Source organism: Physella acuta, mitochondrion (assembly GCF_028476545.2).
Source record: "Physella acuta isolate A mitochondrion, complete genome".
Lineage (NCBI taxonomy): Eukaryota > Metazoa > Mollusca > Gastropoda > Physidae > Physella > Physella acuta.
Window position 1 is genome coordinate 1 of NC_023253.1, and position 14490 is coordinate 14490.

General features: G+C 30.8%; 13 protein-coding genes across 13 annotated transcripts, besides 24 other annotated features; 9 read left to right on the forward strand and 4 right to left on the reverse strand. All coding sequences in view use genetic code 5, as the record gives it.

The window, feature by feature from the left end:
- COX1 (cytochrome c oxidase subunit I) lies at window positions 1-1527 on the forward strand. Its single transcript has one exon. It carries the CDS (start codon window positions 1-3, stop codon window positions 1525-1527), a length of 1527 nt encoding a protein of 508 aa, YP_008994230.1.
- A 23-nt stretch (window positions 1528-1550) lies between these two features.
- Window positions 1551-1613, forward strand: a tRNA (tRNA-Pro).
- A 1-nt stretch (window position 1614) lies between these two features.
- ND6 (NADH dehydrogenase subunit 6) lies at window positions 1615-2037 on the forward strand. Its single transcript has one exon. The coding sequence runs from the start codon at window positions 1615-1617 to the stop codon at window positions 2035-2037; it is 423 nt and encodes a 140-aa protein (YP_008994231.1).
- Window positions 2038-2062: 25 nt separating this feature from the next.
- Window positions 2063-3625, forward strand: ND5 (NADH dehydrogenase subunit 5). Its single transcript has one exon. It carries the CDS (start codon window positions 2063-2065, stop codon window positions 3623-3625), a length of 1563 nt encoding a protein of 520 aa, YP_008994232.1.
- Window positions 3613-4518, forward strand: ND1 (NADH dehydrogenase subunit 1). The gene has a single exon. The coding sequence runs from the start codon at window positions 3613-3615 to the stop codon at window positions 4516-4518; it is 906 nt and encodes a 301-aa protein (YP_008994233.1).
- A 2-nt stretch (window positions 4519-4520) lies between these two features.
- Window positions 4521-4590, forward strand: a tRNA (tRNA-Asp).
- Window positions 4591-4600: 10 nt separating this feature from the next.
- Window positions 4601-4665, forward strand: a tRNA (tRNA-Phe).
- A 1-nt stretch (window position 4666) lies between these two features.
- COX2 (cytochrome c oxidase subunit II) lies at window positions 4667-5326 on the forward strand. The gene has a single exon. The coding sequence runs from the start codon at window positions 4667-4669 to the stop codon at window positions 5324-5326; it is 660 nt and encodes a 219-aa protein (YP_008994234.1).
- A 226-nt stretch (window positions 5327-5552) lies between these two features.
- Window positions 5553-5617, forward strand: a tRNA (tRNA-Tyr).
- Window positions 5611-5679, forward strand: a tRNA (tRNA-Trp).
- Window position 5680: 1 nt separating this feature from the next.
- ND4L (NADH dehydrogenase subunit 4L) lies at window positions 5681-5959 on the forward strand. Its single transcript has one exon. The coding sequence runs from the start codon at window positions 5681-5683 to the stop codon at window positions 5957-5959; it is 279 nt and encodes a 92-aa protein (YP_008994235.1).
- Window positions 5958-6019, forward strand: a tRNA (tRNA-Cys).
- Window positions 6014-6087, reverse strand: a tRNA (tRNA-Gln).
- ATP6 (ATP synthase F0 subunit 6) lies at window positions 6088-6717 on the reverse strand. The gene has a single exon. The coding sequence runs from the start codon at window positions 6715-6717 to the stop codon at window positions 6088-6090; it is 630 nt and encodes a 209-aa protein (YP_008994236.1).
- Window position 6718: 1 nt separating this feature from the next.
- Window positions 6719-6785, reverse strand: a tRNA (tRNA-Arg).
- A 4-nt stretch (window positions 6786-6789) lies between these two features.
- Window positions 6790-6861, reverse strand: a tRNA (tRNA-Glu).
- A 1-nt stretch (window position 6862) lies between these two features.
- Window positions 6863-7632, reverse strand: an rRNA (s-rRNA).
- Window positions 7633-7698, reverse strand: a tRNA (tRNA-Met).
- Window positions 7699-7705: 7 nt separating this feature from the next.
- Window positions 7706-7777, reverse strand: a tRNA (tRNA-Thr).
- A 2-nt stretch (window positions 7778-7779) lies between these two features.
- On the reverse strand, window positions 7780-8556 carry COX3 (cytochrome c oxidase subunit III). Its single transcript has one exon. The coding sequence runs from the start codon at window positions 8554-8556 to the stop codon at window positions 7780-7782; it is 777 nt and encodes a 258-aa protein (YP_008994237.1).
- Window positions 8557-8602: 46 nt separating this feature from the next.
- Window positions 8603-8676, forward strand: a tRNA (tRNA-Ile).
- A 12-nt stretch (window positions 8677-8688) lies between these two features.
- On the forward strand, window positions 8689-9534 carry ND2 (NADH dehydrogenase subunit 2). The gene has a single exon. It carries the CDS (start codon window positions 8689-8691, stop codon window positions 9532-9534), a length of 846 nt encoding a protein of 281 aa, YP_008994238.1.
- Window positions 9535-9563: 29 nt separating this feature from the next.
- Window positions 9564-9633, forward strand: a tRNA (tRNA-Lys).
- A 60-nt stretch (window positions 9634-9693) lies between these two features.
- Window positions 9694-9768, forward strand: a tRNA (tRNA-Val).
- Window positions 9769-11013, forward strand: an rRNA (l-rRNA).
- A 2-nt stretch (window positions 11014-11015) lies between these two features.
- Window positions 11016-11078, forward strand: a tRNA (tRNA-Leu).
- Window positions 11075-11148, forward strand: a tRNA (tRNA-Ala).
- A 1-nt stretch (window position 11149) lies between these two features.
- CYTB (cytochrome b) lies at window positions 11150-12268 on the forward strand. Its single transcript has one exon. It carries the CDS (start codon window positions 11150-11152, stop codon window positions 12266-12268), a length of 1119 nt encoding a protein of 372 aa, YP_008994239.1.
- Window positions 12269-12276: 8 nt separating this feature from the next.
- Window positions 12277-12332, forward strand: a tRNA (tRNA-Gly).
- Window position 12333: 1 nt separating this feature from the next.
- Window positions 12334-12396, forward strand: a tRNA (tRNA-His).
- Window positions 12397-12398: 2 nt separating this feature from the next.
- Window positions 12399-12463, reverse strand: a tRNA (tRNA-Leu).
- A 41-nt stretch (window positions 12464-12504) lies between these two features.
- On the reverse strand, window positions 12505-12618 carry ATP8 (ATP synthase F0 subunit 8). The gene has a single exon. The coding sequence runs from the start codon at window positions 12616-12618 to the stop codon at window positions 12505-12507; it is 114 nt and encodes a 37-aa protein (YP_008994240.1).
- Window position 12619: 1 nt separating this feature from the next.
- Window positions 12620-12692, reverse strand: a tRNA (tRNA-Asn).
- On the reverse strand, window positions 12690-13040 carry ND3 (NADH dehydrogenase subunit 3). Its single transcript has one exon. The coding sequence runs from the start codon at window positions 13038-13040 to the stop codon at window positions 12690-12692; it is 351 nt and encodes a 116-aa protein (YP_008994241.1).
- A 3-nt stretch (window positions 13041-13043) lies between these two features.
- Window positions 13044-13106, reverse strand: a tRNA (tRNA-Ser).
- An 8-nt stretch (window positions 13107-13114) lies between these two features.
- Window positions 13115-13173, forward strand: a tRNA (tRNA-Ser).
- An 11-nt stretch (window positions 13174-13184) lies between these two features.
- On the forward strand, window positions 13185-14487 carry ND4 (NADH dehydrogenase subunit 4). The gene has a single exon. A coding segment is annotated over exon 1 (1303 nt).
- The last annotated feature ends 3 nt before the right edge of the window (window positions 14488-14490 follow it).

The following is a 14490-nucleotide window of genomic DNA, read 5'->3' on the forward strand; positions in this document are numbered from 1 at the left end:
TTGCGTTGATTATATTCTACTAATCATAAAGATATTGGAACATTATATTTAATTTTTGGGATCTGGTGTGGATTGGTCGGTACAGGTTTAAGCTTGTTAATTCGTTTGGAATTAGGAACATCTCTTGTACTGTTGGATGAACATTTTTATAATGTAATTGTTACAGCACATGCTTTTGTAATGATTTTTTTTATAGTTATACCAATAATAATTGGAGGGTTTGGGAATTGAATAGTGCCTATATTAATTGGTGCTCCTGATATAAGATTTCCTCGAATAAATAATATAAGATTTTGACTTTTACCACCTTCCTTTATCTTATTATTATGTAGGTCTATAGTTGAGGGTGGAGTTGGAACTGGATGAACTGTTTATCCTCCTCTATCAGGACCTGTAGCTCACTCTGGTTCCTCAGTAGATCTTGCTATTTTCTCATTACACTTAGCTGGGTTATCATCTATTCTAGGTGCTATTAATTTTATTACTACTATTTTTAATATACGTTCTCCTGGTATTACACTGGAACGAATAAGCTTATTTGTTTGATCAGTGTTAATTACTGCATTTTTATTATTATTGTCATTGCCTGTTTTAGCAGGGGCTATTACTATACTATTAACTGATCGAAATTTTAACACTAGGTTCTTTGATCCAAGAGGAGGGGGAGACCCTATTCTATATCAACATCTATTTTGATTTTTTGGTCATCCAGAAGTGTATATTTTAATTTTGCCTGGATTTGGAATCATCAGACATATCTTATCTAACTTTACTAATAAACCAGCATTTGGTACCTTAGGAATAATTTATGCTATGTTAAGTATTGGTGTCTTAGGTTTCATTGTGTGGGCACACCATATGTTTACAGTAGGTATAGATGTAGACACTCGAGCTTATTTTACAGCAGCAACTATAGTAATTGCTGTACCAACCGGAATTAAGGTCTTTAGCTGAATAATAACGATTTATGGAAGTAAATCTAAACTTACTGCTAGTATATACTGAGTGTTAGGATTTATCTTTTTATTCACATTAGGAGGGTTGACTGGAATTGTACTTTCAAATTCATCTCTTGATATTATATTACATGATACCTATTATGTAGTAGCTCATTTTCACTATGTATTATCAATAGGAGCCGTCTTCGCTTTATTTGCTGGGTTTGTTTATTGATTTCCAGTAATTACTGGATTAACTATACATGAATCTTGGTCTAAAATTCATTTTTTTATTATATTCTTTGCAGTGAATATAACATTTTTTCCACAACATTTTTTAGGCTTGGCTGGAATGCCACGACGGTATGTTGATTATCCTGATACATATTACAAGTGGAATCAAATCTCATCATTCGGATCACTATTCAGAATTATTGCAGTATTAATATTCATCTTTTTAGTATGAGAGGCCCTAACGTCACAGCGGAGTTACTTATTTTCTGAAAGCTCACATAGTTCTCGAGAATGAGATTACGCACTTCCTCCAGATTTTCATAGTAATCTAGAGACTAGTGTTTCTCCTTTATAAATGTGTATCTAAATTAGACATTTTCAAAAACAGTTATGGTTAATATTAACTTTGGAAGTTAAAGAGTAGTGAACACTATTTTTGAATATATTCATGTCCTTAGTTATAATAGGTAATTTATACTTGCTTCTAAATCATAAAAACCATATTAATTTATTAATCATTATTTTTTACACTTGTGTTTTAGGTGGACTATCAGTCTTGGAAAGGGTAAATTTAACCTATTTTTTGATAATAATCGTTTTTGTCGGTGGTATCATGGTATTAATAATGTATACTGTTATAATGACATCTAATTTACTCATTATATGAAATATGAAATGAATTTGTTCATTTATTTGTATAATTGTGTTAGTAGCAGACTGAAATACATCAATTGGAAGTTTAATGAGGATAAATATTAATTTTCCTCTATATCTATTAGTAACACTTATTATATATTTGTTCATTGTAATGATCGCTAGTTATAATATATTAAAATCTACCAAGAACTTGAATGTGTATAATTAAATCTAATAATAAATTTTCTATTTTATTGTTTTGTAGGAGCTTGGTTTTTTTTATATTATTTCTTCTAACAAATTACTTTAACACAACAGTCTTTTTACAAATTAATCTAGCTACGTTTAGTGCTACTCAATTTGAACTTGCATATGTCTTAGATTGGGTATCCATAAGTTTTTTATCATTAGTGTTTCTAATTTCGGGGTGTGTTTTTATATTCGGAGATGTCTATATAAAAGAAGATGTATTTCAAGTTCGGTTTTTTATTATTCTTCTGACCTTTGTGATTTCAATATGTATATTAATTGTGTCCTCATCTTTCTTAACTATATTAATAGGGTGAGATGGATTAGGAATCACGTCGTTTGCACTTATTATTTATTACAGGTCATTCGAATCAAAACAGGCTGGGTTTAAAACACTACTTATTAATCGTATTGGGGATGTATTAATTATGCTGAGTGTATTCAGATTTTTACAAAATGGTACGTACATATTATCTGTTATAAGTACAACCTGTTTGTTTTTATTATTACTCGCTAGACTTACAAAGAGAGCTCAATATCCATTTAGATCGTGACTTCCCGCTGCGATAGCGGCTCCCACTCCCGTTAGTGCTCTAGTTCACTCCAGGACACTAGTAACCGCAGGTATTTATTTAATAATTCGTATCATAATCATTTCTGACTTTTGCGAGCTCACAAGTTCAATATTAGTGTTCTTAGGGGCAGTAACTTCTATTCTAGGAGGATCAGCTGCTGTATTTGAAAATGATCTTAAAAAAATCATTGCCTTATCAACGTTGAGTCAACTCGGTGTGATAATGTTTACTGTTGGAATGGGATACCCGTTGTTGGCTTTGTTTCACTTATATATACATGCTTTATTTAAGGCTATACTTTTCATGGCGGCTGGAAATATTTTGATAATTTCTTTTGGGTGTCAAGATTTACGCCTTCTTGGTGGTGTAGGGATACTAAGTCCACTGACGAGTGTAATTATTAATGTAAGTGGACTTTCATTAATGGGTATTCCCTTTTTAAGTGCATATTATTCTAAACATTCTGTTATAGAGAAAATGTTTACCACTAGGATTAATATGTTATCCTTAAGATTAATGTCTATTGCAACAGTTTTTACTTTTATTTATACTTTACGTATATTATATTGTATTAGGTGAAGTAACAGAGGTTTAATCATCGGTTCTGTAAACACATCAAAAAAGATTTATTTACCTATAGTTATTCTTGCATTATGTTCCTTACTTTTAGGAAAATATTACTGTTCATTTGATTTTTCGAATATAGAACCTAGTGTAGTACCAATATATGGATTATTATATATAAATCTGTCAGTTCTTATCTCTTTATGTTTATTTATGTATGTGTTTAAAGCGGGAAAAAAAAAGAATTGGATATTAAGGAGCTTGTTTTATGCAAGGCCACTATATTATAAATCTCCTTATATTTTATTCAAATTACATAAAAATTTAGGTCAGTTAGATAATGGTTGGTTAGATATAGGGAGAAAAATTAATTTAATATTTTCTGAACGTTCGCATATAATTATTAAATATTTTAAATGACCCTCTTAATTTTATCTAATTTACTAACATGCTTATGTATTTTATTAGGAGTAGCTTTTTATACACTACTTGAACGAAAAGTGTTAAGCTACATTCAGATTCGAAAAGGACCTAAAATAATTGGCGTAATAGGACTATTACAACCTATTTCAGATGCAGTAAAGCTTTTCACTAAAGAAATATTGTTACCACATAAAACTAACTACATAATGTACTGGGTTAGACCCATAGTGGCTTTTAGTTTAGCAATGATATTTTGAATTATGTATCCTATAACTAACGGTACAAGAACCTTAAACTTGTCTATAGTTATCTTCTTAGTATTATCATCATTAAATGTGTTTGGAATTATAATGTCTGGCTGGGCTTCCAATAGAAAATACGCTTTTTTGGGAGCAATACGGGCAATGGCACAAACTATCTCATATGAAGTGAGTTTTGTTTTTATTGTATTATTTGTTACTTTTTTATCGTCTAGACTAAGAATTGAGGAAGTAAACACCGGTTTTGGTTACTTATTACTGTTTTTCCCGTTATTGATAATTTTTATTAGCAGTATTATAGCTGAGACTAATCGAGCTCCTTTTGATTTTGCTGAGGGCGAGTCGGAGTTAGTCTCTGGATTTAACGTAGAATATGGTGGAGGTGGATTTGTACTGTTATTCTTGGCAGAATATTCGAACATTTTATTTATATCAGTACTGGCAAGGAGTATATGTTTCGGGGTAAGGCAAATGAGAATAATTAGAACAAGGGCTCAATTCACCATAATATCATTATTATTTCTATTAGCACGAGGAGCCTATCCCCGACTGCGTTACGACCTATTGATGAGCTTGTGTTGAAAGTGCTACCTTCCAGTATCTATATGTATTATTATTATAATTGGTCCGATAATTTAGAGTTTTACTTAGTTTTAATCAATCAAAATAATAACTTGTCGAGTTATAGAAAATATAAATTATTAGTAAAATATCGCACAACTAACAAATAGCTTAAATTAAAGCAAAGCAGTGAAGATGCTTTCATGGTTGTCTAATCTTTGTTAGTTTGAGATTTTGAGGACAATTAAATTTAATAGACCCAGCGTCACCTATTCAGGAAGAGATAATTTTATTTCATGACCACGCTTTAACATTACTTATTGGTATTTTTGCCTTCGTATGTATCATAGGTGTAAGGTTACTTATTACTAGACTATCCACACGGACTATCGTAGAGGCTCAACTATTAGAAACCGTCTGAACAGTAATTCCAGCACTACTATTACTTTGGTTGGCTTTTCCAAGTATACGATTGTTATACCTACTAGATGATAATAGCAATTCCGAGATAAGCTTAAAAAGAATTGGTCATCAATGATATTGAAGTTACGAGACTAATAGTGTGAAGATTGAGAGTTACATGATTAGTGATCATAATTATCGTCTACTAGAAGTAGATAAACCCCTCTTACTACAAATTCACACAAACTATACTAATCTCCTAACAAGAGCTGACGTGTTGCATTCGTGGGCCTTACCAAGAATCGGTGTAAAAATAGACGCTGTCCCGGGACGGCTAAACAGTATGAATCTCTATTGAAACTATCCTGGTATTTACTACGGACAGTGCAGAGAAATCTGTGGAGCTAACCATTCTTTCATGCCGATTCAAGTAAAAATTTGAGACCCGAATTTTGAGAAGCAAATATATTGTGAGTGCGCATAGTATAGGAGTAATCAAATTGTATGTTCTTAGTATTAATGCAACTATGTGGAGTGAAAGACATCGAAGCTATCAACGATTATTCTAATTGAACAGACAACATGGTGGTAGKCAAGCGTTTTAGTACCACCGAGTTAAGAGTAGTGTCTACAAAATGTACAACTGTTCTAGTTGATCTTGAACCCATTTGTGAATTTAAGTAGGCTACCTATTGAAAAAACTAGACCTGTTTTTGGTGGCAGATATGTAGTGCCTGTCATTGTAAATGGCAATAAGAATTATATTCCCAATATAATAGGACAATTAATTAATCCGTAGACCTTCAAAGTCTGAAATAATCTGGTGATTTTATATTGTATTGTGACTTTCTTCTATTTGATTATCATTATTACTTCAGTTTTTATCTTCATCAATCATAAGTCTTACTTATACTTTGTTGTTATTTTGGAATTATTGAGTCTAGAAATCCTTATTGTTATTTTTTTCTACAGTAGCATAATCTTTAGTACTGGTGATTTCTTGATAATAATGACCCTTGTAACATCTGAGGCAGCTATAGGTCTTACCTTAATAGTAACTATTTTGCGAGCTAACGGAAGGGACATAGTGAGAAATAAAAATATGACAATAGTATAAAAACATGGTTTAAAGTAAAACATTAAGTTGCAAACTTAAAGATGGTATTACCTGTTTTTTCTGGAAATTAAAATCCTCCTAAAAGCTCAAATCTTTTTGTGCAACTTAATGTTTTACACCTAGAAAAATTAATTAGGGTGTTCATTTGAATATAAAGTAATTAATAAAGTGAAAATATAAGCCTGAATAAAGCAAACAAATACTTCAAAAAAATTGTACGCAATTGAAAGTATCAACAGAATTCTTCTGGAGAATCTAGTGCTACATGAACTTAAGCAATTAGCAACAAGAGCTAGTACAATATGACCAGCTCTAATATTTGCAATTAGACGAACTGTTAACGTCAATGGACGGATTAGAACGCTGATCGTCTCAATTAAAATTAAAAATGGAGTAAGCATAGTCGGTGTACCTCTGGGTAAAAAATGAGCAAAGAATTTTTTAGGGTTAAAACTAATTCCACTTAGAATAAGGTATCCTCATAAGGTTAATGCTAACCCGGATGAAAATCAAAGTGATCTACTTAAACCAAAGGTAAATGGAGTTAAACCTAACAAATTAATGAAAGCAATGAAAAAAATGAGTGCCCCCGGTAATCCACTTTTTGTTTTAATGACATTATTTGAATGCAAGGATAAAGAAGAATTAATGCTATATAAATGTGATTTTGTTGATAAAAATATACACACAAGTAAAGGTATTATTCAGATATAAAAACTAATACACCCATCTAGAGAAGAAAATAGGTCAGTGTAGATTTATCAAAACGGGATAGAAATCCCGAGGTCCAAGGCCGAAACTTGGCGCAATTATTCGCTTTCTTGACATTTTATTTAAGGTATTGTAAATTACAATACTTCTCTATCTCGAAAAGATAGTGTGTTACTTCTCACTACTTAAACAGGTACAAATTCATTTACACCTACTGTGTTACGACTTATCTCGTTTGTTTTGTTGTAAATTACGAGAGTGACGGGCGATTTGTGCACAATCTAATATAATATTCAAGATTTAATCATTATAATATAAAGTATCTTTACTTTCAAGTCCAACTATTTGTGATCTGTTTAAGATCACACCTGAAAAAAAATAATATTGTAACTCACCTCAACGGCTTAACTATTTGCTACACCATGACCTGTATTATATTTGTTTAATAAATGATTGGGCATACTTTAAGTAAGTCCTAAACGGCAATATATAAACTATTAAGTTAAGTAGAATTGCTTGGGGGTTATCTATTATCTGGTAAGTTCCCCTGAATAATTTAGACTGCCGCCATAATCTTTAAGTTTTAACCATAATTCGGTTTTAGTGCTTAGAGTTTTAATTTTTGCTTTTTATAGTAGGGTATCTAATCCTAGTTTACTAAATTTTATAAAGTTTCGGGTATTTTAGATTAACAAATTCAGACATTGTTAGTTAATACTAATTAAAACACATTTTACTATCTTTCTAATTTTTTAATGTCCTACATTTGTGCCCCACTCTAACGATATTAAATATGTTTAAGGTATGACCGCAACTGCTGGCACCTTATTTGTTACATTATGTTGAAATTGCACTAAAATTCTATTACTAGATTAAATTAATGTTTTTTGCTGGATACTCAATAAATTCCATGTCAAATTGCTATTTCATTTTAATATCTTCACTAGAATAAAATGAGGAGGTTTTAAGAGACTTTGTATCATTTTTGGGTTATGGGCCCAATAGCTTCGAGGTTAGCTTATCTTAAATATTAATCATAAAGAGTAAATCCTTACATTCTTTGACTTACAAAATCAATGCTTTAACTCACTTTTAAGCTATCTTTATAATTATGATCCCCATCAATAGATACTGATATACAAGAATAATCAGACCACATCAACAAAATGCCAATATCATGCAGCGGCTAAGAATCCAACGTGGTGATTAGATCTAAAGTGGTAATTAATTAACCGACAGAAACACACAATAAGGAATGTTGTCCCTACGGCTACGTGCAGTCCATGGAATCCAGTCGCTATAAAAAAACATGACCCATAAACCCTATCCCTAATCGTGAAAGAAGTTTCTTGGTACTCCCCATATTGTAAAAATAAAAAGTATAATCCCAGAAGACAGGTAACTCCTAATCCATCCCGTGCTCTTGCTAATTGTTTTTCCTCAATGGCATGATGAGCTCAAGTAATGGATACACCAGATAATAATAAAACACAAGTGTTTAAAAGTGGGACCTGGAAGGCTTGAAGAGGGTAAATTCCTGTAGGGGGCCAATGAGACCCAATTTCAACAGAAGGTGCCAACCTGCTATGAAAATAAGCTCAGAAAAAAGCGAAAAAAAAACACACTTCCCTAATAATGAAGAGTCCTACACCGATTTTAAGACCTTTAACAACAAATGTTGTATGATGGCCTTGTATAGTAGACTCACGAATGACATCACGTCATCATAAGAAAGAAATTAAAGCGGTAGTAGCTAAGCCTAAAAGTAGAAGTGAAATATTATTCGATCGAATTATATTAATTATACCAATAGGTAAACTAAGCGTTCTAAAAGACACAAGTAAAGGTCAAGGGCTAAATTCTACTAAATGAAATGGCTGACGAATAATAATATACTATTATCTAGCTATATTTAACATATAACAATTGTATAAACATCCGCCGGTAGAACGGAAATCATTGATGTTGATTAATATGAAAGTTAAGTATTACATTTTCGGTGTTTATTAGAAGTATATATGTTTATATATCAACCATTGTTTTACTTCATAGCATTTCTGGGGCAAATACTTTCGATTATAAGTTCAAGGTGATTATTAGTTTGGTTAATGATAGAATTAAGACTTTTGACTATTATACCAGTCATAGTAAATTATGGGAAATATTTGACATTATCCTGTGAAGTTACCATAAAATACTTTATTATTCAAAGCATAAGAAGAATATGAATTATGTTAGGGGGGTATATATTATGAGACCTGACCACAGGGCCCGGAGTATTCATACTGGTTTTCTTGATTGGTTTAATATTTAAGTTAGGATTGTTTCCGGGGCATTTTTGAGTAATTCAAGTGGTTTCAGGACTGAAAAAACTTCCTCTTATTTTTATTTTATCTATTTTGAAACTGGCACCACTATTTCTAATAGTTACACTAAATATCTCTGTGAATATCGACCTATTTAGTGTAATAGGAGTAATATCCCTCGTAGTTGGTGGATTGCTAGGTATTATTCAATCAACAGTCCGGGGAGTGTTGGGAAGGTCAAGTATCTCCCATAGAGGGTGGATGATTATTACTATTATGATAGATACCTTTATTCCCTATTTTTTAGCTTATGTTGTAACACTAACTATATTTTTACTAGTATGAGGAAAAAATAATTATCTAGCTAGTATAATAATGATTTCGTTTTCTGGACTTCCCCCATTCCTGTTGTTTTACCCGAAAGTCTTAGTATTCTCGATATTAGTTGAAAATTCGATATGAGCCATCATTGTGTGTTTAGTGATAATGAGTGTTGTCAGGTTATATTTTTATTTGAAAAGAAGTTACTCGTTGGTTTTAATTCGAATTTTGAATTAACTGCCTTGTCGAATAACCAAATAGTTACCTTTTTGGTAGCTTATATTTAAAGCAATTAACTTTTAATTAATAGATTGGAACACCAATTTTATCGTGACTTCCCCTTTATAGGTAGAGATTTATCGCTACTAAAATTCATTTTTTTTGAAGTATGGATGAGAAAATAAAGTACTAACCTAGTACGGTTTATTTACATTAAACAGGTCCAGATACTTAAATTACCTGGTATTTTCATGTAAGTGTTGATACTTAATCATATAATTCTAATCATGGTAAACCAGAAATGGAAAAATTCATATATTATCAAAACTATTTAGTTTTCTGTTTGATTACCTTTTGCATAAGTGTTTTACTAAAAAGTAATTTAGAGGTTAATCTACTCGAATCAAATTTTATGATCTAATAAGTAAATCGGTTTAGTGTATTATATCTTGGTATAAAAAATATTTTGTGGCATCAAAATTAATATCTATAAATATTTATTAGGGGTGAAAAACCTTTCAAATTTTGTGATAGCTGGATAGCGGGGAAAAGTATTTAGTACTTTAAACAGTATAAAATTGTTTAGAATTTTATATATTCAGAAAATTATTTGTTCAATGTTAAAAGTGTAAGTCAAACTTGTTATTTTACTAAGCTTTATAGCATTTATCACTGATGACAGTTAACACTGTATTTGTTCAGTTGTCAACATTAAATATGTATATAATAATTAATTTAATTCTGCAAAATTACCCGCCAAAATTTGATCTTATGTTACTAGATATTATTATAGAATAACCTATAAGAATTTCGTAATATTAATAATGTAAAAATTAGTAAAATTTTTAAATATTTTTTATTGAACTCGGCAAATCACCTATTCAACTGTTTATCAAAAACATAGTCGGCAGATGAACTAAATTTTTATTGTCGATATCTTCTGCCCGGTGTTTATAATAAACGGCCGCAGTACCTTGACTGTGCTAAGGTAGCATAATCAATTGGCTATTAATTGTAGTCTAGAATGAATGAAGTAATGAATAGTAACTATAATAATAAATATTATTTTAATTTAATGATCTGGTGAAAATACCAGTATATAGAAAAAAGACGAGAAGACCCTTAGAGTTTTTAAAATAAAGATTGTTTAATACTTTAATATATCCAACTCTTAAAGTAGTTATACAACACACTTTTTTGTTGGGGCGACAAGAAAGCAATATAACCTTTCTATTGACACTTAAAGTGGTATTAGATCTGACGATGTTATTATGGATGACTAAACTACCTGAGGGATAACAGCATAATGATAAATATTAGTTTGTGACCTCGATGTTGGACTAGGGACTTGTACACTAACCGTGATCAAAGCTTGTTCTGTTCGAACAATAAACCCCTACATGATCTGAGTTCAGACCGGCGTAAGCCAGGTCAGTTTCTATCTTTTGTTGATTTATTTTTAGTACGAAAGGACCGGAATAAATATTAATTAATAATTTTTTAATTTGGCAGATAAATGCAACTGATTTAGAATCAGTAGATGGTGGTCACATCAGTTGGAAATATACTTTAAGGATAAAGAAGAATTAGTTTGCAACTAATAAGTGAATATTGTTAAATATTCTGTTTCCATATAAAATTAAAAAATACTGTCATTAAGGAAATCACATACTTGCCAAGACCTATGAGTCTCTCTATCTGATGAAACATAGGCTCAATTATAGGTCTCATGTTATTTTTGCAAATTTTAACTGGATTTTTTTTATCCATACACTATACAGCTAATATTGCCAGATCTTTTGAATCTGTTATTCATATTATTCGTGATGTTCCAATAGGTTGGTTGGTCCGCAGTCTCCATGCTAATGGAGCCTCTTTTTTTTTTGTTTTTATATATCTTCACATTGCTCGGGGTTTGTATTACCAAAGTTATATCACTCAACCTAAATCTTGAAGGGGGGGGACTAAAATTTTTTTATTGAGCATAGCAACAGCATTTTTAGGGTATGTCCTTCCTTGAGGTCAAATGTCTTTTTGAGGTGCTACAGTAATTACTAACTTTTTATCCGCTATCCCTTATGTGGGTAATATTGGGGTAAAATGAGTATGAGGAGGTTTTAGTATTGGTCAGGCTACACTAAATCGATTTTATTCACTTCATTTCATTTTACCATTTATTATTATAATTCTGGCAATATTACACTTAGTTTTTCTCCATGAAAAAGGCAGCACTAACCCATTAGGTTGTGTTAATCATATTAGAAAAGTTCCCTTTCATCCTTATTTTACGTGAAAAGATAGTGTAGGGTTTATTACTGTATTAATAATATTAATTTTCGTATCTTTATACTTCCCAAATTATTTAGGAGACCCCGAAAATTATCTGTTAGCTAATTCGATAGTTACGCCAGTACATATTATACCAGAATGATATTTTTTATTTGCTTATGCAATTTTACGATCCATTCCTTCTAAATTGGGTGGGGTTATCGCTTTGGCTGCTAGTATTATAGTATTGTTTGTACTACCTATAATTAAATTTGAAAAAATAATTTCTACATCGTTTAACTTGATATATCAAGTTCTGTTTTGGTTGTTTTGTGGTAATTTTATATTATTGACCTGGCTAGGGTCTTGTCCTATTGAAGCCCCTTATAGTACCTTAGCTGTCCCAAGAACATTTTTGTACTTTTTACTATTGTTAATAATACCAGTGAGATCACTACTGTGAAAATATGCCTTGGAGAAATAATATATTTGTTTTTAGTAGTATAAATATTACACTTACCTTCCAAGTAAAAAATCTTTTTAAAAGCTCCTGTAGTAGGTTAAAATAAACCATTAGTTTGTGATACTAAAAATATATTGTCATCTATAGGTTGTTTTAAGAGGGACTTAACCCATCTTAGACGCTTAAAGTCTATGCATTTTAGTCTGCCATCTTAAAGTAATTGTGAGTATTTAGATTTAGTATTATGGATTAATAATTTATTTCGTAATTTTTTTATTTCGATTATATGAATTTAAAATAATAATAAAGAACAAAGTCAAGTTTACTAATAGGAAAATAAGAATTCCATAAGTTGGTCTGAGTTGAGGAATGTTTAAATGACTACATAATTGTATCTACTTAATTAACAGTTAAGTGCTTTTATTTAAGCTACATTTAATCTTTATAATTTTCAATCCAAGGCACCATTATGTCATTCCAGAAATACCCCCGCAAGAAGAATCAACAGAATTACTATTAGGATCAGGATACTCTGATGGTCTACATAGATTTGAAGTGAATAGGCTAAAGGAAAAAACAACGCGAGTTCGATATCAAATACAACAAATAGCACGATTAGCACAAAAAATTTCGTCGAGAATGGCTGTCGTATTTTTCTTATTGTATCGTACCCACACTCAAACGATCTGAGTTTACTAAGATTTTGGTTTGTTATGATGAATTTTGATAGTAACAAATATATTATAAATAAAGCGGACGACAGAATTATACAAATGAACACATGTCTGGTTATTATTTTTTGTTGAGATCCTCTTGATATACCTCTGGATCGATTTTCAAAATCGTTCACTTAACAAAAGTTATAAAGAAAGATAATATTGAAGCTGCTAACTTTAATAGGGGAGGAATTTTACTTCCGTCTTTCTTAGATATGATAATATCAATTTTTTTTGTTCTGATAGGTAGTATTTTATTATGTAATAATTGAGTTTTTGTTATAATTTCTCTTTCTATGGCATGTTTAATAAGATTAATTAATATTAACCAATTTTTTACTTTTAGCTTAAACATTAGATGATACTCAAGATCTCTGAGAAATATATTGATTTTTTTAACAGTTTATCTTTTTTTATTGGTTTTTCTTACCTCTAAAAATCTATCATCTGTTAAATTCAATACTACACTGATCATATTAACAATCTTCCTAGTTGTGACGTTTAGTACGAAGAATTTATTTTATTTTTATATATTTTTTGAGGCCTCTTTAATTCCTACATTAGCCCTAATCATCGGCTGAGGGTATCAACCCGAGCGCTTGCAGGCCGGTACCTATATAATATTATACACAGTTTTCGCTTCACTGCCATTGTTGGTCATAATTATGTATTTTTTTGATGTACATAATACTTGTGATTTTCAAATTTTAGAACTGTTAATCAAATCCCCTTTGGAGTGATATATAGTCATTTTTGTTTTGACTGCATTTTTAGTGAAACTACCAATTTATAGTACTCATTTGTGGCTTCCTAAAGCACACGTAGAAGCTCCTTTAGCTGGGTCAATAATCTTAGCTGGAGTATTGTTAAAATTAGGAGGATATGGGTTGATTAAAATGGGAACTACATTTATGATCAGAAGAATAAATCTTGTAAGGGTATTCGTCTATTCTTTAAGTATTTGGGGTGCTGTTTTATCTAGGTTGATATGTTTACGTCAAGTTGATGTGAAGGCTATAGTAGCTTATTCGTCAGTAGGACATATGAGGGTGGTGGTCTTAGGGGCATTATATAACAACACTTCAAGTGTCTTTGCGGCTACTGTAACCATATTTGCCCATGCTTTTAGTTCATCTGCCTTGTTTTGTTTAGCTTATTATAGATATGAAAAAATTTCAAGACGAAGTATAATATACATAAAAGGGTATTTAATAATTTTTCCGATATTATCATTACTATGATTTATTTTTACCTGTATTAACATAGCAGCTCCACCAACATTAAATTTAATTGGAGAGATATTAATTGTTCCAATGCTATCAAATTTAGGGGTATATTTTATAGTAACTATAGGTCTGTGTATTTTTTTATCTGCCTGTTATAATATATTTTTATATACTGCGGTCAATCATGGTAAAGGTAGTGAGTTTATTATTGGAGGAAATCAGATAACTAATAATCAAATATTAGTAATAGTAATACACATAACACCACTATTACTTTTGTTAAAAATAAATCTATTTTGCT